General features: G+C 42.5%; 1 protein-coding gene across 6 annotated transcripts in view; it reads right to left on the bottom strand.

Annotated features, from left to right (window-relative positions):
- The window catches only part of fhod1 (formin homology 2 domain containing 1), a 65,459-nt gene extending 43,458 nt beyond the window's left edge, over positions 1-22,001 (bottom strand). For all 6 annotated transcript variants that reach the window (XM_084059412.1, XM_084059413.1, XM_084059414.1 and 3 more), the window contains exons 1-3: positions 21,531-22,001; positions 13,659-13,765; positions 10,519-10,583 (exon numbers count right to left, since the gene is read on the bottom strand). In XM_084059412.1, the coding sequence (XP_083915538.1) occupies positions 10,519-10,583; positions 13,659-13,765; positions 21,531-21,698 (340 nt within the window). In that variant the 5' untranslated portion in view covers positions 21,699-22,001. The remainder of the gene's footprint in view (positions 1-10,518; positions 10,584-13,658; positions 13,766-21,530) is intronic.

The following is a 22,001-nucleotide window of genomic DNA, read 5'->3' as shown; positions in this document are numbered from 1 at the left end:
ACCAGTGTGTGGAAATCCAACCTCCCCCGGCGGATCAAGATCAGTTTCTTCTCTGCAACTGTGGAGTCCGTTCTCCTCTACGCCTGTGAAAGCTGGACACTAAAGCAAGCCCTACAGAAGTCCCTGGACGGGTGCTACACCAGAATATTACGTGTGGTACTGAACATCAACCAGGACGAGCACATTACCAACAAGCGTCTGTACGGGGCACTACCAAGTGTATCAGAAAAGATAGCAGTCAGGAGGATGAGACTAGCCGGCCACTGCCACCGGTACCGAGAATTCCCGGGCCAAAAAGCTCGTACTGTGGGAACCAACACACAGGCATCGATCAAGAGGACGTCCCACTCCTGTGTGGATGTACTAAGGAAAGATGCTGGTGCAGAAAGCACAAAGGAGCTGGTTCAGTTCAGTTCAGTTTATTTCCAGCTCTTTTGGACAACAGAAAAGATACATATATACACACGTGCATTAATGCAAATTTGAAACGTCATAATCACAAGAAAAAGTCGGTCCGAGGCACAAGTATACATGAAGTGTCCAAGAAGCTGGAAAAGGGGACAGGGAGAAGCATAATGCTTATCGAGCCCTACCCCTGGCTCAGTTTGCAAAAGGAAATGAATACGAAATAAGGTACAGTGTTTGCAACACAATTCAAATTAAAAGAATAATATATGTCAGATGTATGGAGAACCGAGATGACTGGAGACTCCGATGGAGGGCTCGTCTGAGGACGACGTAGAGACGAAGAATACTCTGTATAAATAGGCAAGATCACGTCAGTACTGAAGAGCTCTTAGAAAGAGCTAAGATGACGCCGCTGAGTGAGGAAGTGAAGCTGCGTAGATGGAAGATGATTGGACACATACTAAGGCAGGACCACAACAACGACTGCAGCATAACAATGACATGGGCACCAGAAGGGAAAAGAAGAAAAGGAAGACCAAAGACCACCTGGAGGCGTACCGTTGAGAAAGAAAGAATAGAAGCCGGATGGAAATCCTGAGCTGAAGTGCGGACTGCAGCAGCTCACCGTGAAAAGTGGAAGCGCTCTGTGAAGGCCTTATGTGCCACACAAAGTGGATAGGTAACAGGTCTGTCACTCATGGCATACACAGCACAATCCTCAGTGTTCATGTATCCATCTGTAATTCTGAGAGTGTACACTCTCAGCCCCCAGCCATCTGGCACCTATGAAGAAACAAATGCTATCAATCCCAGGCTGCATGGTCACGGGCCATGACGTTCTCTGTCCTCAGGCCTACAACCACTAACAGCCCTAAATTACTTCCTGTGTTTTAAAGGTCACAGGTCATGAGCCATGTCACTACATCCAATAAAAGCTAGTAGAAAATACAGTATACTCTCTAAGTCAGTTTCACTACAAAGACCATGCCGTTTGTCTCTTTGGGTCAGACAGTTTCTGCTGTATGTCTCTGTTGGACAGATGGTTAGTGTTGTTTGTCCCTTTAGGACAGACATTTCCTGCTCTATGTCTCTGTTGGACAGACGGTTAGTGTCGTTTGTCCCTTTAGGACAGACAGCTCCTGCTGTATTTCTTTGTACGACAGACAGCTATGTAATGTTTGTCTGTGTAGGACAGACAGTTGTGGGATAGTAGATGTGTATTAGTAGCAGAGCAGCAGTCTAACTCTCCTCTGGGTCTCTGTAGGGCAGTAGATGTGCATTAGTAGCAGAGCAGCAGTATAAATGTCCTCCAGGGAATCCAGAGTTAAACTTCCCAGAGAGGCGAGGCTGGAGAGGAGGGCAGAGGTCACATGGAGGGGAGGAACACAGAGATCAAATAAAAACTGGTTGGCATATCAGAGAGAGAGAGAAAAAGAGAGAGTGAGTGAGTGAGTGAGTGAGTGAGTGAGTGAGTGAGTGAGAGAGAGAGTGTGACGGACAAGTCCAACCCTAACAGTCAGTAGGAGGTTGTCATAAATTGCACATAAGTAATATGTGTGTGTGTGTGTGTGTGTGTGTGTGTGTGTGTGTGTGTGTGTGTGTGTGTGTGTGTGTGTGTGTGTGTGTGTGTGTGTGTGTGTGTGTGTGTGTGTGTGTGTGTGTGTGTGCGTGCGTGCGTGCGTGCGTGCGTGCGTGCGTGCGTGCGTGCGTGCGTGCGTGCGTGCGTGCGTGCGTGCGTGTGTGTTTGAATTACTTGGAACATAGACACAGCAGGTTCAGACATGATGCAGAATTAAAATTATGCATTGACCAGATCCCTAGTTTCACATTGGAATGGAGGTGCTTTGCTGAGTGCCAATCCACATCTGTCTGGTGAGAACTCAAGCTATTTACCTGAAAAGTCTGTAATCAACTGTATTATATGCATTACGTATGCATATAATCTATTGTCATCTCTCCTCAACTGGCAGTAGTAAATATTTAGACATGCATTTGGAGCAGCCTTTTGTGTTGACTCTCAGTGTTTTCCCACTGCAGGGCCTAGAACCAATAATGTAATACCTACGTCAATAAGCCCTGCCACCAGCTCGGTTTGGCTGTGCCGAGCGTGGTTATTCACCCATGCCGACTGGGCACCGTTTATAGCGTTCTGTGGCAGACACCGGCAAAATGTGCACAAGCGGAAATGCAAATGGAACGTTTTCTTTTTTTACTGTTCTATGGCACAGTGGAAAAGAGGCTTCATGATGACGTACTGTAATTAAGAAAGCATGTGGTCAGCACTATGACATAGCATGGACATGAGAAATATGTGTTATGGCTGTATGACGCGGTGCACATACTGTTCTGTAAATGTCATATAACTGCGAAACTAAATGAGGCCATAAACTGAACTGTGTGACTTCATTATGCAGGAGGCTTAAGCCAGATTCACACTTCATCACACAATGGTGTCATGCACCGAAAATAGTAGACCTACAAGCTACCTACAAGTCGCGGGTGCGATGCGTTGTGAACTTGTAGGTCTGCTATTTTCGGAACGCAACACTATTGCATGATGGAGCATAACACCGGTGTACAACGGGTTTAACAAGGCAGATGTCTCTGTAGGGACCAGACTCTGTCTGAAGAATCCACACAGTCTGCTCAGGAACATTTAGTTCAGAGAAGAACCAGATTGTCACTATTCCTCCAGAACCCCAGAATCCAGATGAACCCACGTCCTTGTTTATGCCCAGCACTGCGTAAAGACAATAAGGGAGCATAATCAACCACCATTACTTCAAATGCCATCTACGGTATATAAACATTGGCTTGTGAAACATCATAAGGGTTGGTGTGTGTGCTAGACTCACAACGATAATAGTGACATTACTGTACCAAGTCTGTGATCAAAGCTGTGCTCAAAATGTAATTATTGGTGTGGTGCACTCAGTTCAGAAAATGTGATACCAAATCTTTACACTGGTCAGACCGACGTACCCGTTCAATGTCCATGAAAGTTTCCACCAGTGCAGTCAGTCCCCAAGTGGGAAAAAGCAGAACACTGCATTGTCGTTTTTCCATTCTGGAAACCTGAGTTAAGATGAACATGGTCTCACATCTCTTCTATTCTCTAAGCCTTTTAAAGTGACCTTGCCATTTCAGTTTCACTGTTGGGTGTAATGTCACTCTACTGATCCTGCCTGGGCTTCTATACTTTAAATCTACTTATTGGAACTCACTCCCACCTCACATCAAAGCCGCCCCCACCCTTTCCCTGTTCCCCTCAAAACCCACCTTTTAAGACTTGCTTTCCCCGCCTAATTCAAATCTCCTTTTCTGCCTTTTAGCCTTAGCTTAATGTTTTGCCTTTTGCCTTTGCCTTTTAACTATTTCTCTCCTAATAAAGTTGTTTGTTTTGTTTTGTTGTAAAGCGACTTTGGGTACTAAGAAAAGTGCTATATAAATTTGATGTATTATTATTATTATTATTATTGTTTATAATGTAATAGTTTGTTTGGACGAATGCCTCTTTATAAATACGTTGATGTACTGTACATCTAAGTACTGGCATTATTTTATAATTCTTTACGTTTTAATGTGTAGGGTAATGTCTGTGGGCTGGCTGAGGTTGTGTGGTTGGAAGTGATTCAGTTTCCACTGGGTTCTCCTCCAGTCATGTTGGCACAGACAACTCTGTCATGTGACGTGTGGTCACTTTCACACACACAAAAAGGGTTTCAGCCCAAAGGATGGACAGTTTGTGTGCCAGTCTGTTGCTTTCTGTTGCATATTTATGTATGTATCTACAGTAAGATTACTAGTTTTTTATTTCAATAGTCAAGGGCTTAGCCATTCATAACAGAGCCCCAACAGTCCTACTGAAAACCTTAAGGAATAGCCTAAACATTCACTTTGAAGATATGTCACAAGAAAGAAACCATCATGACACCTTTTAATTACACCTTTTAAGTGAGTGTTTATCCCCTCAGTTTATCTATAGGACTTCAGAGGGACTGAGTACTCCATGCAACATGGGCCCTTCTACTCTACGCAAGTACAAAGCAACAGCATTAGAAGTTCTGTCTAAGGCCCCCCCCCCTCAGTTTATAGGGGCCCACCTTCTGTAAACAAAAATCAGCCAAAGAGCTATTTGTTGCAGATACTGCAATACTGTTTAGCCTATTATCATTTTTCGAGAAAGATGCTTGTGGGCTCCAAGTGCACATACATTCCCATTAGATCATTAGTATAAAAATTGGTCAATCGAGGGTGCTATTCAATTTTGTGAGCTTAAGACAGTAGGTCACAGGTGAGGTCACGATCAGGTCAATCTGTGCATGATCTTGACAACTGCGCGCATGAAAATGGAGCATTGCCAGACACTAAGTGGATCAGCTACAGTAAACAAAAGTTAAGAAAAGAAAAATAAGGAAGGAAAGCAGATATTTCATCAATAGCTGTGGCTGTTTCTGACTCAGCCCATCAGGGAGTGGTCATTCTCTTTCCTGTCCAGGATAAAAAACTGAGGAATATGATGACAAAAAATCACCTCACGGCATGCAGTCACTGACATCATAAACTATTGAAACAGTAATTGAAAACAGTCAATATAAGAAAATAATTTCACATTATTTCCCATGATGCTGCCGTTCTGTCAATGATTTTTGTGAAATCATCAAATGAATTACTGCTATAACATCAATGTTTCATTGTTTCTTACGCCGAATGAGTCATCATCGATAGCATGTATTAAAACAACGGTGAAAGCAGACGAACATGCCTGCAGTTCATTGCTGTCACTCTGGCGAACGCTTTCACAGCACTTTGCAGTGGCATCAAATGTATAGCGTTCTTTCTTTCGTGTAGCCTTGGTAAAAGGAAAAATGTAACTACCGGTTCCCAGCCAAACACGGGTGGCCAAAAATCAAGGTTTTAAGAAAAAAAAGTCACCGAAAGATTTGAGGGAGAGTGACAGACAGGAAGAAGGAGAGGAAAAGGGAGAAAAAGTTTCAGCTGCACTGGTGTGACCACTGGAGTTGGCTCAAATATAATAATTTTGTCTTTTGACAGATCTGCAGACATGTGCAGTAAAGTAAGTGAAGTGTAATAGCAGACTTGCTAGGGTACTGTTGCTTCGAGTGTTCTTTCCTGTGCTTCTGTGCTACTAATCTTCTTGAGGTGAATGTACATTGAGGTGTATGTACAGTATGTATCCTGCATTCACACTGGCAGCTACAAATCTACAGTTCACCATTCATTATCGATGTAAGCCAGCAACATGAAGATACAAAGCAACAAATGCCGTGTCACTTTGTATCTTTCTATCTTTTGTACTTGCCAGTGTGAACGCAGCATGAGTATGCTGTTGGCATTAATTGTGTGTATGTGTGCTGTAAATCCTGTCGAGATGCAGGTGAATGTATGTCTTAGTATGCTATTGGCATTAATTGTGTGTACTGTATGTGCGCTGTAAATCCTTTTGAGATGCAAGTGAATGTATGTGTATGCTCTGCTGTTGCCATTAATTGTGTGTACTGTATGTGTGCTGTAAATCCTGTCGAGATGCAGGTGAATGTATGTCTTAGTATGCTATTGGCATTAATTGTGTGTGCCCATTTGGACATTGACCATTGGCATATTACGTAGGGAGTGAATAAGATTCTTCACTTTTCCCAAATATGTCATTAAAAAAGTCAATCAACATTTTCGCCACAGGCTACGGGATCTGTGGTCGCAGTCCCCGAAGGCTATGGGATCTGTAGTCGCAGTCCCATAGCCTGGATGGACGTCAACTCATGAATATGTGAATGTTAATATTGACTCACATCCTCTGACAACACGTACAGTTTACCTGTGAATCGCGCATAATGCCACAACTCACAATACTGTCTACTGCTGTCGAATTCTCCAGTATGATTGATATCATTTTTCGACGCATAGGAGGAGGGAAACACTGTGTTGGTGACGTAGTGCACCAGTTTACTGCCCTCGAACTAGAGGGCCTAGTACATGTATATATCTGAGTGACCCATGTACTCCTTAGTATTATAGGATCATTATAATGATAAACAACCGCCCCACCCCCCCAAAAAATGTTAATATATCAAATGAATAATTCTTTGTAATAATGATAATAATAATAATAATAATATGAAAGTTCAATGACCCTGCATGTTTAACTGGGAAACTCCGACAGGAAGAGGAAGGCAGGCAATCTCCATAGAGACAGGGAGCGATGCCAGGAACTCATGTGCTGGTCTGAATCACTTATTTTACTTTAGTCAAATTTGTCTTCCACATAAACCCATCATAACCTCACACACTAACTTTAAGTGTCTAACCCAGGCTGTCAGGCTAGGAGTTTAACATTATGCTCTCTTATCAAATGTGATGGCAGCCAAAACTTCCTGTCTGTCTCTCATATGAACAGCTGCATGTCTCTCATACGCACAGCCGTCCATCACTCATACACAGCTATATTTCTCACATATGCACAGGTCTGTCTCTCATACACAGCTGTCTGTCTCTCATACACAGCTGTCTGTCTCTCATACACAGCTGTCTGTCTCTCATACGCACAGCTGTACTGTATGTCTCTCATACGCACAGCTGTATGTCTCTCATATGCACAGCTGTCTGTCTCTCATACGCACAGCTGTACTGTCTGCCTCTTATACACACAGCTCTCTGACCACAGAGGAAAAATGAGGACAAGAAATGACTCATGTGCTCTGCTCTGGTCACTGTTCTGAGTCATAAAACTCAAAAACAGAGATGGCCCTCCATCTCCATAACACAGCAAAACAACTGTAGCTTTAATACAAACAAACAAACTGAAGAACAAGCCTGACCTCTCTCTCGAAAAGACCTTGTCTTGTTTCTCATGCAACATAGTGACCATGTCTCCCATGTTATGATGGAGACATGAGATGTAAGATTAATAGTCATTTTAATAGGCGCTCGGGTAGAGCAGGGGTAAACTACCTAGTGTCCACTACTAGAGTCTAGGGGTTCCGGTTGCACCACAGTGCAACCGGTTTGGCCGAACGCTTTAATTATTTCCTTAATTTCACACTTTATTCCAGTACATAGAAATCATCAACATCACACAACATGTGATGTCTTGTTATGAACACAATTGGCTATGTTTGGAGGAGGGAAGCCGGACAGGGACTGAGGGAGATCTTTTCTTGTTGCAGCTCCTAAAGGATGGAGGAGTAGGATGGAGGCACTATGTCCTTCCGGTGGGGGCTCCTCCTCACTGGCAGTTGAGTCAGTAGGGTATAATAGCAGTGGCAACCCAGAAATGTGTGGGGAGGTTTAATTGGCTTAACAAATCAATTGGGGTAATAAAAGGGGTAAAAATAATTGGCTACTCTAAATAAAAATAAATAAATCCTATATTGAAATTGGCTAATGGGAGGGCCACGACCAAGGCCACGTCACTCTGACTCAGACATAACCATAAACAAACCCGATACGCCCATACATAGGCAGGACCACGGCCACGTCACTCTGACTTAGACATAACCATATAAACAAACCCGATATGGCCATATATAGTTGGTTGAACATAGTATGGGGCCGACCAACTTTAAACTCGGCGCACACATTGCTAAGGACTCGAGTGAGAGTGGTGCCCGCTACAGTGTCGTTCGGATATGAGGTTGTCCAGAACCGCCGATCCGACCGATATGTCCGTATATGGGCATGTGGATATCCAGTTGTCCAGAACCACCGATCCAGCCAATAATGCCCATGTATGGGCATGCCCATATACAGAGTAGGGGCATAATATACTAATGACATCAGGGATCTCCATATATGGGCATAAAAGGGACACAGTAAGACATATACAGAGATCTCCATATATGGGCACAAAAGGGACAGACAGACAGACAACGGGTACTCTGACAAAGCTCCTGACACTATAACTCAGACATATTGGTCGGATCGGCAGTGTGACGTAGGAGTGAGGGCCACGTAGTGGCCCGAACTTCTAGTTTAAAAAAACAGCTAACTCAGAAGCTGCACTCAATAACTTGAAGTAGACTTTTGATTGCCGTTTGTGATCAACTATTTGCTTGTCAGTACTTTATTTTTATTATGTTTTATTTAAAATGTTATAACAAAAGCTAATGAACTGTTGATTACAAAAAATAATAAACGACAAGACATATTATGCATTTCTTTCCCCCCTCACTGTACATGGGAAAAAAAGAACCGTGGCTTCAAAACCGAAAACGGAATCAAAATGTTGTGTACAGTTACACCCCAAAACAATTGCCGGTAAACAGCCCAATCCCAGTGTAATTCCAAGGAACTCATTAATATGTTGCTGTTAATATTGACTCACATCCTCTGACATCACACATAATGTCGCAATACTGTCTACTGCAGATAAGTATGATATATAGATTTTTTTGGACAGCATAGTGGGAAATGATTAAGCAATCTCTTTGTTACTTTGTTATCTCTCTGTTACTTAATCCAGTGTGATGCAAAAGTCATATGATGTTTATCCCATAAGTAGATTCAAGAAGCAGAGTCTCATCCAGCTTTGTCCTGCCCGGAAAACAGCAGAGACTAGGCTTACTATCTGTCTAATAACCACTAGGTAACAAAAATGTCACCATTTGGACAGTTTGTATGACAGAAGTGCTATACTGCAGTGGTTCTCAACCTTTTCAGGCCGTGACCCCCCAAAATAATCATATTAGAACTGGGGACCCCCCACACTTGGAATTGTAGCAGTTGAGTCGTTACATTTAGTTTGACTGGGTTCCACAGATAAATATTGTGAAAATAGCCGATCTACAAGCTCACAATATATCACAAGGTCTCAAAGGTCCTTAAATTGTCCCTTTACTGTCATCTGGGGACCCCCCAAAATCATGTGGGGACCCCCCTGGGGATCCTGACCCACAGGTTGAGAACCACTGCTATACTGTGTTTGCAGGCTCCAGGGGAAAGGGGACATGTCTGGACGAGTGAGAAGCTACAGAGAAACACAAAAACCACATCACAACTAATACTGACTAATTATACTGCCGAGTCTCACCACCACAACATCACTACAGTTTACAAGACCACATATACAGCTAAATGAATCATTTAAAATAGAGCTCATAATGTAATAAATGGCCATAATATTCTTACTGAATGTAATGGAACTGTAATAATCGGCATGCACTGTGATAAAACATGTTGGTGCAAAAACATAATAAGTCATATGCTAGTTAATCATAAACTTAGTGAAAAGTTATTATATTCTAAACTCTCAACAAAGAATGGTCGACTGATTGGCTGGAGGGTGTTTTCATTTTACATAGCGGTCTTCTAAATATGCATGATAAAACTTTGCTACGAACCATCTTTAGAAACAAACAAATAATACTAAATATATGATTGATGAATGGAAGCAGAGGAAGAAAGGATAGACATGTCTCATGACTGACACAGTTGATACTGGTTTCCGTGGTGACATGCCTGATTTATACTTGGATGTGCAAGAAAGTTTAAAAAACGTCTTTTCCCCGTCTACACAAAATCTCTTTGTCAACAATACAGGCTTAAAATGTGTCGCGTTGAATTTTTTTAGATTGTAGATGTGCTCTTTTTTGGCAAATATTCCCCCCAGAATAGGCATGCTGGGTTCAAGTGGTTAAAAAGCATAATGCCCCAAAATAAACACCACTTATATGTTGGTACGTGGCCACGGTAGAGGCAGGATAATCCACTCTTGAGCTGTGCGGTATCGAAAAATAATGCACTCTATGGAGACCAGGCAGAAGTGATGATGTCAGACTATCTCTCAGAGAACTGATGTATTTGGGTAGGACTAATTATTAGGTCTCAGACAGCTGAAGTAACACAGACGGCAGAGACAAAGAGAGAAATAGGGGAGCAGATAGAGGTACAGACAGATTATTGAAAGAAAGAAAGAAAGAAAGAAAGAAAGAAAGAAAGATGGCAGAGAAGGAAATTCTTTGCTTATGGCTTTTTTCCCCTGACTCATCACTCCTCTGGGAGATAGAGATGGAGAGATGGAAAAGGAGGGATGCAGGGATGGAAACGGAGGGATGGAGGGATGGAAAGGGAAAAAGGAGGATGTGTAATAATTACCCAGGATGGAGTGAACGCGCACAGAAAGCTGCGTCCGCAAGATCAGAATAGGCTTCTTTCCTTTTCTGTAGAAAGAGAGAGAGAGAAGAGAGAATCAGTTTTAGACATTACGGAATGACATGGAAATGTTCATCTATTCTGCATCAGAGCTGCAGACTGGGATATTTCACAGCATCACAACACGAGCAGTTTACTGTTATGTCTTTAAACCCACCCGGTTAGCAGAACACTTCTCCAGAACACCCTGGCGTCCAACATTTTTCAAAAACATCAAATCTACAAGCTCATAATGTGTTGCAATGCAACGCGTTCTGACCTTGTAGATCAGCTATTTTCAAATAGCCGAAGTATAAAATAATGGCTTAAGTAGTTAAATGTCCATCAGCTAAATATTTTTAAAACAATTTATTCCAAGTTCAGCAGTAGTCGACCAGGCGTGCAATAAATCTATAGACCCACACATTAGATAAGACCCAGGACCACACCAGTAGTCAAATTATATATACGTACTGTACATACTGTACTGTATGTACTATATAATTACTATTTTGCTATTATTACGCTATCAGTGGAAAGGTGTGTCGTGCAGCAAGCTGAAGGTAAAGACAGAATACAAGCGCTAAAAAGAAAAAGTTGGCAGGAAAACTCTTTCAAATCACACACATACGCCTGCTGTGATGCAGAGCAGGGATTAGAGTATGGAAAGACAGAGGACAGCAGAGGTATGGAAAGTATGTCCTGACTAGAGAGAGAGAGAGAGAGAGAGAGAGAGAGAGAGAGAGAGAGATAGAGGGGAAGGTGGAAGGGGGGATGAGGAGGAAAGATGGAGAGAATGGGGGGCAGGAAGAAAGAGAGAGAAAAAGAGAGATTGGGTCAGTGTGAGAGAAAGAGAGAGAAAGAAAGAGTCTGTGTGTCTAAAAAAAGGAACATTTGAGTATAGGTTTTCACAGCAACCGCACAGTCATAATAATCTCTCTCTCTCTCTCTCTCTCTCTCTCTCTCTCTCTCTCTCTCTCTCTCACACACACACACACACTTTCCAGGTACTGTTTCAAATGACGTATAAGCACCACCATCCCCCCATTTCTACAGCCAAAGTTCCAGCTGGGACAGCAAATGCACATGCATGCACACAGACGTGTGTGTGTGTGTGTGTGTGTGTGTGTGTGTGTGTGTGTGTGTGTGTGTGTGTGTGTGTGTGTGTGTGTGTGTGTGTGTGTGTGTGTGTGTGTGTGTGTGTGTGTGTGAGTGTGTGTGTGTGTGTAATAGACAGATCTGATCCAACACAAACAGCCTCCAGATCAGAGAACAGCTTGTTGCTATTTCTCTAAAAATAAGTTTGTGACATCACAGACGAGGGCAGGATATGTGTTCTAGTGACTTAACAGCAGAGCCGGTAGCTTAGTTAGTGACATCATAGAAGGGGCAGGCTATAGGATCGACAGTGTGTCTAGTGACCTCATACTGTATAGGAGGTGTTGACAACATAAACAGAGACACAGGTTGTAGTGTAGTCTCACGTTGACAGAAAATCAGAGATCTCTGTCTCCTGATACGTCTGGTGACATTTAACCACTTAAACCCCCATATGGTTGAGTGGGGTTCCTCAGGGATCGATACTAGTGTATTTTCGTTTAGAAAACGATAAGGGATGGGGGGTCCGTGGCCTAATGCATTTCAAACTGAGGGTCCTTGAAATTCAAAAAGTTGAGAATCACTGATCTAACTTAAATGTAGTGACTAGAACAGTGGTGCCGGCCGCTAACAACTGACTGTGTGAGACCTGTGAGACTTTGACACTTTAATATTCTATCAATTAATTTTTCAATTAATTCAATAAATTGAGAAGTGTGTTTTGAAAAAAATAAGGTTTTTAATAATAAATGATCAATTTGACACCAAAAACAAATGTTATCAATTAACCACTTACCCCCTATTTTATACATCGTCGTACAACAGTGTCACGCATACATAGCCAATGTACACAACGTGTTGCGATGTATGCGGTGTGAGCTTGTAGATCTGCTATTTTGAGGTGTTTTGCTACTGCATTTAAAAAATATTCTATTAAAATCGATTTTTATAATCAATTAAATCGATTAGTTTGATTAACTGTTGAACCCCTACTGTGTGCAGTAATGTCTCTGTAGGACAAACAGCAGCATGACTGCAGTTAATGCTGTTTTTAATTTGTTCACCATAACAGCTTCCTGTATCAGACAATGGATTCTGTTGTTTAAATGACGCGATTTTGTCACACTTCCTGTCCAGACAGGAAAATCATCCTGCCTGATTGTTAGAATGACTATTACACTATGGCACGAGCAGGTGTGTGTGTGTGTGTGCGCGCACACAAGCGTGCGTGCGTGCGTGTGTGTGAGCAATAATCAAAAGCATGACAACACTTTCTGAGTACCAAACAGAAAAGGTACCTTAAAGTTAATCTCCTGTTCCAACATTAAGTTGTTGGGTTTTTTAGGCAAGAATGGGGATAGAATATCATTAATAACATTTCTGGGTGCAATTTTTGTTGTTATAAGGTTTGCTTATGTCCCCATTCTATGGGGTGGCATTGTACAATCTCTATCTCGCAATGTTCGGCAGGGTGACTCGCTCGCCTGAGCTCGCTCGGTGATGCCTTTCGTGGCTCAAGTGCACTTCAGACGGCGTGCCTCCGTCACAGACAATCAGAAGAAGGTATGGGCGGTCCTTGGCACAATGTGAGCGGAGATTGTACAACTCTACCCCATAGAATGGGGACATTTGGATTAATTCCATTAAATGGGGGTTTGGGAGTAATTTGTGTAACCCGGGTAAGCAGGGTTGAAGAGATTGTACAATTCCTTTCAATTGAATGGGGTGATTCATAGTTGCTCTCCAACACCATGTCCCTCTCAGGTTTCCTTCCATCTCTCTCTCCTAAACTGACTGTCCCTCTTGTCATCTGTAGGATTATGAGGTCATGATGATGTCGTAGGTTTCAATCCCTGACTGCACATGCCTGATCAGGGTCCTGACTCATAAGCAGGAGAGGACGTTTAAATGACTAGTTCACCCAGATAACAGCCATACATAGACAGACCAGCAGACGGACTGTGAGACAGACAGACAGACAGACAGAGTCATAGACATGTCCTTACGCCACATCTTCATAGAAGTGTTCCAGCTCGTCCCTCTGCTCGTCCAGAGAACAGTCCAGGTCCAGATAACTGCCATTAAAACTCAACTGGAGAGTACAGTCCTCCAACTGGGAGAAAGACACAGAAAAAAAGAAGAAAATGAATTACTTAAATAGCTGCCATTAATACTCCAATTGATAATGCTAGGGACAAGACAGATAACAATAGGGATGGATGGGCTTTTGATTCAGGGATCCAAATCTTTTCAAGAATTTTATTTCCAGTAAACATTTCCAGAATCTTTTATGTGACCCCCACACTTGTATCGAGTTATTATTACAATGAGGTTCATATTAGTTTTTAGACTGCCTGAATGCCTAAAAGGAGACATAATTAATTATCTATGACCAGTCAAATGAAGGCCCTTTTAGCTGGTCCTGCTTTCACTCATGTGTATGTGTGGTGTATGTATGTGGACATGTGCAGGTATGTGTGTATAGTGTGTAGTAATTATGTATAAGGATGTATGTACGCCATGAGGCGTGTTTTTTTTAAGGAAGAAAAAAGAGGTGTACAGTAAGACTCCAGGGGTAGGGCCCGACAAGCCTAGTGCTTCTCCCTAGCCCCTTTTCAGACTCTTGGACATTGCTGCAGTATGTTAACTTTATTGTCCTTAATTGAACTCTCCGCAGGTAAAATGTTGGCGATTTGTGAAATGTACTTCACTACTTATGTTCTTTGTCCAATATCCCAAAATATTGAACTGAACTCTGTTAATGATCAAAATACTAAACATTTCATGTCTTTTACAGATTTTCTCCTTATCTAGAGTGACTAAGACTAAACACAGCTGAAAATGTTGTTGCTCTATTCTACAACACTCTCTATGATAATGATAACATCTAATTTAGCGCACCATTTTTTTGGAGGGATCATTTAGATACTTTGACATAGTGAAGAAATATCTCACAATGTCACACATGCACATCATTTTTGTTTCAACTAAATAAAATGACTTTTCCATTACTAGAAAATGTTTTTCAGGACGCACTGGGAACCCTGATCAATAGAGGATAGGATCATGGGTTCAAGGTTCAGCTTTATTGCCAACAATACCAATCACAGGGTAAAAAGCATGTGAAATGAATTGTGCACTAACCTCACACTACAGCTCCAGTCTCAAATTACAACTTAGTATTAAAACATCAATGTGATCAGTGTTCAAAGCTAAACCACATAAATAAAATCAATTTAAAATCTAACTACAGGAAGGTGGATAGTTTTCTCCTCCAATGCAGGTTTTCCCACTTACATACAGTAAATGTTGAACGATGTGCATACATATAGACCAAACAACAGAGAAAAAGAGACCAGGTGAAAGAGGTGGATAGTAGAGAGCGAGAATGAGAGGGGAAGAAAGCTTTAAAGGGTTGCTAATGAGACAGGAACTATGCTCTGTGACCCCAAGGAATTCATGCTATGCTATATTTGTGTGCAATTACATTCACAAAAACATTGGAAGGTGACCTACAAATGACTGAGGTTTGATTAATTTCCATGGTCTTTAAACTTCTCCAGTGGCTGTGGGTGATTTCCTAACGTCTACCAACAACAGAGAGTACTTTCTCTAATTTGGGGTTGAGGTCAGAATACATGAACATGAACATGGACATCTATTTATAGTTTATCTGTCACTGGTCTGACTGCTTTTGGCTGACAGTCAATGTGTTGTTTGTAAAGTCTTGTTTGTAGAGTGAGTCATAGAGAGGTATGTCTCTGGTGTTTCATGGTCATGCCTCATGTTTCTATGATGTGTGGTATGTATTATGACCTTCTGATACCAGCCAACACACATTCTCTGTCAAAGTACCAACTACACCAATAATACCTAATAAATTGCTTAGCTGTGGAGCCCAGGGTTACATTCTTTGAAGCTCAATATGTAAGATAAACCTTTATTGAGGAAGGCACTAACTAAGCAAGGCACAACAGTGCTACGGTTAGAGGTTCTATCCCAGTGGGAACATAGTTTAACCACTTTGAACCCTAGCATCCCTATTCTGGGCATGTTATGATAGGTAAACATTCAGTGGAAATAGCAGATCTACAAGCACACAACGTGTTGCAACGTGATGCATTGTTAGCTTGTAGATCAGCTATTTCCAGTGAAGGGATTTGGTGTAGAGGTAAAAAAAAAAAAAAAAACCTGAGGGACCCCGGCCAACAAATGTTCAAAAGGTTAACGGGAAGAGTGAGGCACTTAAAGTACACTGCCGGGATTAGGGGTTCTATTTCCTGTGTAACTCGATGGCTACAGCAAGACATTAACACCACCAGGGATAGTGGTTCCCAATCCCACTGGGAACGTCTATGCTGAAGTTGAATACCCTCATGACGCTGATGATGAGAAAACTGTGGAAATCCAACTCATCATGTGGAAGGAAGGAAGAGCCCTTTTAGCCCTTATCACCGCCAGGGCAGCAAACATGGTCTTATTGCTACACCCTCCCACTGCATACTGCATTCTCCAGAAGCTCCAGTAGTCACTGCTGCTGGGCTGGCCTCCCAGCCCTCCACGCAGCAGGCCAGCTTGTTCCTCAGACCTTATCAGCTATTTACAGAACCCACCCTCTTCCTCTTAGGGCCAGCTCAGTTTAGACCAGAAAACACACAACACTTTCCTGTAAAAACAATGAAAACTATAGGAAAAGACCAGAGCAGAGCACTAAGAAAAACTGCATTTGGATTCCTGTTTAGGAGAATCAACAAGGCTATCCTCCATGGGTGGCAGCATGCATGGGCTAGTGGTCAGACTGATCTGTAAATAAATAATCACAGATTCGATCACTGCAACAGCAAACGTGTCCGTCTGCAGCCACATGTCTCATCAAACTGACTTAAATGTTGTTTTAATGTTGTTTTGGAGAATCTAATCAACTTAAAACAAAAGGGTTCCACAGCAGCTGTCGTGATTAAGACCACCTCCTTATCAGGTCTAGGATCAAATCCCACTCTAGAGCCTCCTCTCCTGTGCTGTGCTACCCCTACCCTACCCTACAGCTTCCATGCTGTCTGGTGCACTGATTTGGTCCACTTAGAACACACTTATTTCATTTCAATAAAAGCACAACCTTAATCAAACCATTCAGAGCCTCCACTTGGTGTTCATTCAAATGGCTTATTTGCAACCGTGTGGCTATGGCACAAAAGTTGCCATAGCCATGCCATAGTTGAACAGGGGTCTATACTTCTTGGTCCCCTCCTTTTTTCCCTCTACACCAAATCTCTTCGCCGAAAATAGAAGATTTACAAGCTCACAACACGTTGCAGCGTGAAGCATTGTGAGCTTGTAGACCTGCTACTTTCGCCGAATGTTTGAAGCTCTTCTTTCAAATCAGCAAATATGAAAAACCAGTGATACATTAAATGCTTTGTTTTCATGGCCATTCCCACAACAATTAAACAAAATACCACAACAATATTTTAAACCCCATATTGTCCTCCAGGGTCGGTCTGTGTTCATCATTGCAGGACATTATTCCTACATTGTGAATTTGAAAGTGCAGCATAAAATAAATAAATGAATACCATTTGTATTTTGTATTCAAGAATCATCTGTCCACAAAATGTGATTTCTGCAATTGTTTGTGCGATCTGTTACTGCGATCTAACTGTGCTCCGACTGCCTTGGAGGCGATCTGTTGAAGGGGTCTGATGGAGCCGATTATGGCTTGGGGACCGCAGGATGGAGGAGTTTGTTTCAGAGGGGTCCACCGCCTTTATCTGATCTGCACTAAGAGGCCGACTGCTCTCATTATGATGGAATGTACCAGTCTCAACGACACAAAACTGGCATTTTCACTGGAACAAATAAAAAAACAGGCACGTAATCCGCGATAAGCTGCAATCAGCTCTTGGTTTGCGCTTGAAAGTTTTGGGCAGGCAGACAGACAGACTTTTTGTTGTAGACCTTTATTAATCCCGTGGGGGAAATTCAGTTTCAACTTCACCCAGCCGATGGCTTTGCTCAGATGGTCATGATGAGCTAGGGGGGGTGGGGGGGCAGGGAGTGAATGTCTCGCTCAGGGACACTTTGACACGTAGACATGGGTGGGCCGGGAGGCCAACCGTGACCTTCTGATTACCAGACAGCCTCTCTAAGGCCGCCCCCAATTATATACACGCTGCAAGGTTGCAGTAAAAAAAAAAGGGTCAAAGTTATAATATATCTAGCGGGCGGACGGACCCCCCCCCCCCCCCCCCCCACCCATTCATTTCAATGAAAGTTGCTCACCAGCGCATGAAGCACCCGGAAGAACGCTCTACTTCCGCATTTTTCTTGATTTGAACACCAAATTTTGGTGCCCAAATGACGGAAGACTTAAACACAGAGCAGGCGCACTAGGGTTTCAAAACGGTAGACGCACGTGCAGTAGCATTTTAAATGCGGAAGCCCTGCAATCCCAGATTTGACCGCCGGGCGACGGCAACTTCACTGTTATACTGCGGTTCTGAGGGCTTGGGAAAGACGGGTTGAGATAGGAAATTGTAGTCTGGCTAAGGCAACTCTAGAATGCTGACGTTGTACCACACAGTCAGTCAGCATTAGCCAGACACATACTAGGGAAATGGTACAATGAGACAGATTTAAACCCATGACATTTTGAGTACGGTAGTTTTGGGTAAGCCTCCAGGAGGACCAGATGGATCTGTTTTTCTTATAATGACTCCTTCCATCTCCTCTTCTCCTCCTATTCCTCTCCTTATAATATTAATAATAATTTTCACTCCTTTAAAGTATTTTGTATGGTAAATGTGGTATCTGCATTTAACCCATCCTGTAAGTATCAGGAGCAGTGGGCTCTACGGGGGCAGTAGCCTCACTACCCACTCAGCTACGGGCCGCCCTATGATCTCTATTGTGCTACTCACACTTCATCCTTTACATGATGTTTCTAGGATCCCAGGCTCTCGGGCCTTACTATTGGTTGAAGGACGGTGATGTTGCTGATGCACACCAGTATAAAGTGAAAATTCAAACTGTTGGGCCTATGATAGGATAGGAGAGTCTTCTAGATAGAAGTCCAAATGCATACTCATCCTGCATAGCAACAAGGGAGTTACTTTACATAACCCTTTGTGGATAACTGCATCACATCTTGTGTATTGGGAAATGTTAGAGCAGGCTGGGGTCTGGTCCAGGGGCAATGTTAGTGTCACAGCCAAATCAACCATGTGTGTTCAGTGTTATAATAATCTGATTAATTAGACCATTGACCAGCCTCCAGCTACTGCACTTGGCTGTAATGTTACAACTCGTTATCTATCCGGAATCATGTCAGATCTCCATTAGACATCCCATCCCCTCAGGAACTGTCTATATGGCTAATATAACTACCATACCGTACCTGTAAGCTTTTGGCGGCAGAATTTGACACTTGTCATATCGTAGGGCCAATAATACTGTAGGTCAAGACTTAAGAGTCAAAATAGGGCTGCCCCTTTGCTCAGAGGACGCTCCTCTGAGAGGACGCTCTTCTGAGCAAAGGCCTTGGGTGGCCTTTACAGGGCTGTTAAACAGCATGGAATATCAAACTCTGTTTGATATTCATTGTCACGACTCACAAGACCAGGAGTACTTTAACTTGGTTAAACAAAGAGTGACATTTGTACCATTTGTGGTGTTATAGGGGTTAGATTTTGATATTGAGTGCAAGTAGACATTTTGGCCTAAGGGTAGTGCTAGAGGAAAGGCCATAGGGTCACCAATCATCAGGGATCATCTTATGGGTAGCATGAATGCAAGTGTCATGCTACCCATTGGTTTTTGTTATATTGCGTGCAAATTGGAAATTCGGCACATCCTTAAAGCCCCATCGCTAGTGGGGCTCAAAATATGATATGAGGCTACTTGCTATAGAAAGCACCCATTTTTCATGGCAAAAAGTGGAACAGTATGATCTGATCTTTTCTGTATAGTACTAAAGGAGTATTGTGCTATAAGATGATGTGGCATCATTAGAAAAGAAAAATGACGCACCGTGCTTTGAGATCAAATGACCCTCCCACTTTTACCTCTACCTCAAAGCGCTGACACAGTTCCAAGCCACTCTGAAACCGATCAGGTTACAACAGGCTGGCTCAGTGAAGGAAGAGAATCCATTGTTAAACAATGCCCTGTTGCTGTTGTTTTTTTTGCCATATGTCTCTGTGGGACAAACAGTTACTCCTATGTGTAGGAGAGACGGCGTGTAGGATACAGTGCTGTAGCTTCACAGACTTCTAACAGGGATCTTTAACAGAAGGTTGTGAGGAGGAGGCAGAGGCCTCGACATGTACACGCTTCATAAACAGAACAAAGAAAAGACAGTAAACTAAAAAGAAATATGTCCCACGTTGGCACGTTCACCCTCAGATAACCAGGAATCATTCACACGTAAAATGTTCCCATTATGACTCCATGAAGCCAGGAATAAATGATGATAAACTCACTCTTTCCTGATGTGTCAGAACAAGCATTTCGTTGCTGTTGGGCAGAAACCTCTTAACTCCATGTTATAACCTTTTGTGTTTTTTCATAAATGAATGCCCTGCTTGATCATCCAGCGTCACACAAAAGTATCAAAAGTAGCAGATCTACAAGCTCGAAACGTGGCGTGAAGCAACGTGCTTTGAGCTTGAAGAATATTGAAAAGTAACAGTTTTGAACATATGAGGTTTCCACCCGACAGAGACGATTTGTTAGCTCAACATGCTTGAGCTACATCATGGCTCAGGGAGCCTGCAGCCACACACAATTGCCTGGAATAAAGCGGTGTCATCATTACTGAACATTAGCAGGACAAATTACAGGTTTCAGTGGGCTACCAACCTGCTGCCAACATCAGAGTATCAGTTCCAAGTATTCTGGACATTCACCCACAGTACAAGGACATTGCAGGATATTCATAATGAAGACTAAACTTCATTAGAAGTTAATAGGGTTGAAGGTATTCAGAGTGTATGGTTGTATGGGGTCAATTTATTAATTATTTAGAAAGCACTGATTTGGAAACAAGGACACTAAACTTCATTAGAAGTTAATATGGTTGAAGGTATTCAGAGTGTATGGTTGTATGTGGTCCATTTATTCATTATTTAGAAAGCGCTGATTTGGAAAGGACACTAGGTCACAGTGAAGAGAATCTAGAGATGATTGACAAGCCTGTGTACTAGAAACAGGATGAAAGCCTAAACAAGAGGACTTATGGAGGGATGAATATGGACACTGGAAAAACTAGCTGCCACATTGTTTTCTTTGTAGCCTACTGTGGTTTTATTTTACTTTGTGAAGTGCATTTTGTATGTTCATTTACTGTATTGTGTCTTTATTGACATTGAAAAATACAGTGTTTGAGTGTTACAAATGATGTATGAAAAATATGAGCCAATAGACACACACACACACACACACACACACACACACACACACACACACACACACACACACACACACACACACACACACACACACACACACACACACACACACACACACATTTATAAGATAGCCAAAGTAGGGTTGGTTAATGTACGTTTTAGTAACTTACTTCAGAGTAACTAGTAACTAAAGTCTTCAAAGAATTGTAGGGGAGTAAAAGTACAATATTTGCCTCTGAGATGTGTAGTGGAGTAGAAGTAAAAGTACTGACATTTGGAAATACTCCAGCAAAGCAAAATGTACTTAAGTTACTTTACACACACACACACACACACACACACACACACACACACACACACACACACACACACACACACACACACACACACACACACACAGAGAGAGAGAGAGAGAGAGAGAGAGAGAGAGAGATGAAAGAGCGGCTCTACAGTGTACCGCTGTCCCCATCTCACCTTGAGTGGAGCCTCCAGGACGCTGTGTATGGCTGCTATCTGCTCCGCCAAGGCGAGGTTCTGGTCCAGCTCCACCTGAGGAGGACGCCTGGGTTCAGGGAAGCTGGTGCAGAGGAACGGGTCCTGGTCCTCCAGGTACTGGACCCGGCAGGTCACGGCGGCGGCCATGGGTGGGCCGCGGCTATGGCTCACTTCTGACTAGATGTTACACACTATCAGCAGATTTCGATACAGACCAAAGAGTCTTACAGTCTATCAGTATGAAATGTAAAAAAATAAAAATAATGAACGAGTAGGTCTCACACGATGTCTCTCCGCCAACAACAGCTACGGATATAATGTAAAAAAACAACTTCCAACAACTAGATAGAGTATATTTCTGTGTATATACAAATACATTTACACCTCTCCGTCCTCCGTTTTAATTAATTGGGGTAATTCATTAGGAAGTGTCCTGTCGGCGTGCAAACT

Source organism: Gymnoscopelus microlampas (assembly GCF_963454915.1).
Source record: "Gymnoscopelus microlampas genome assembly, chromosome: 1".
Taxonomy (NCBI): domain Eukaryota; kingdom Metazoa; phylum Chordata; class Actinopteri; order Myctophiformes; family Myctophidae; genus Gymnoscopelus; species Gymnoscopelus microlampas.
This window is presented reverse-complemented; position numbering and strand designations above follow the sequence as displayed.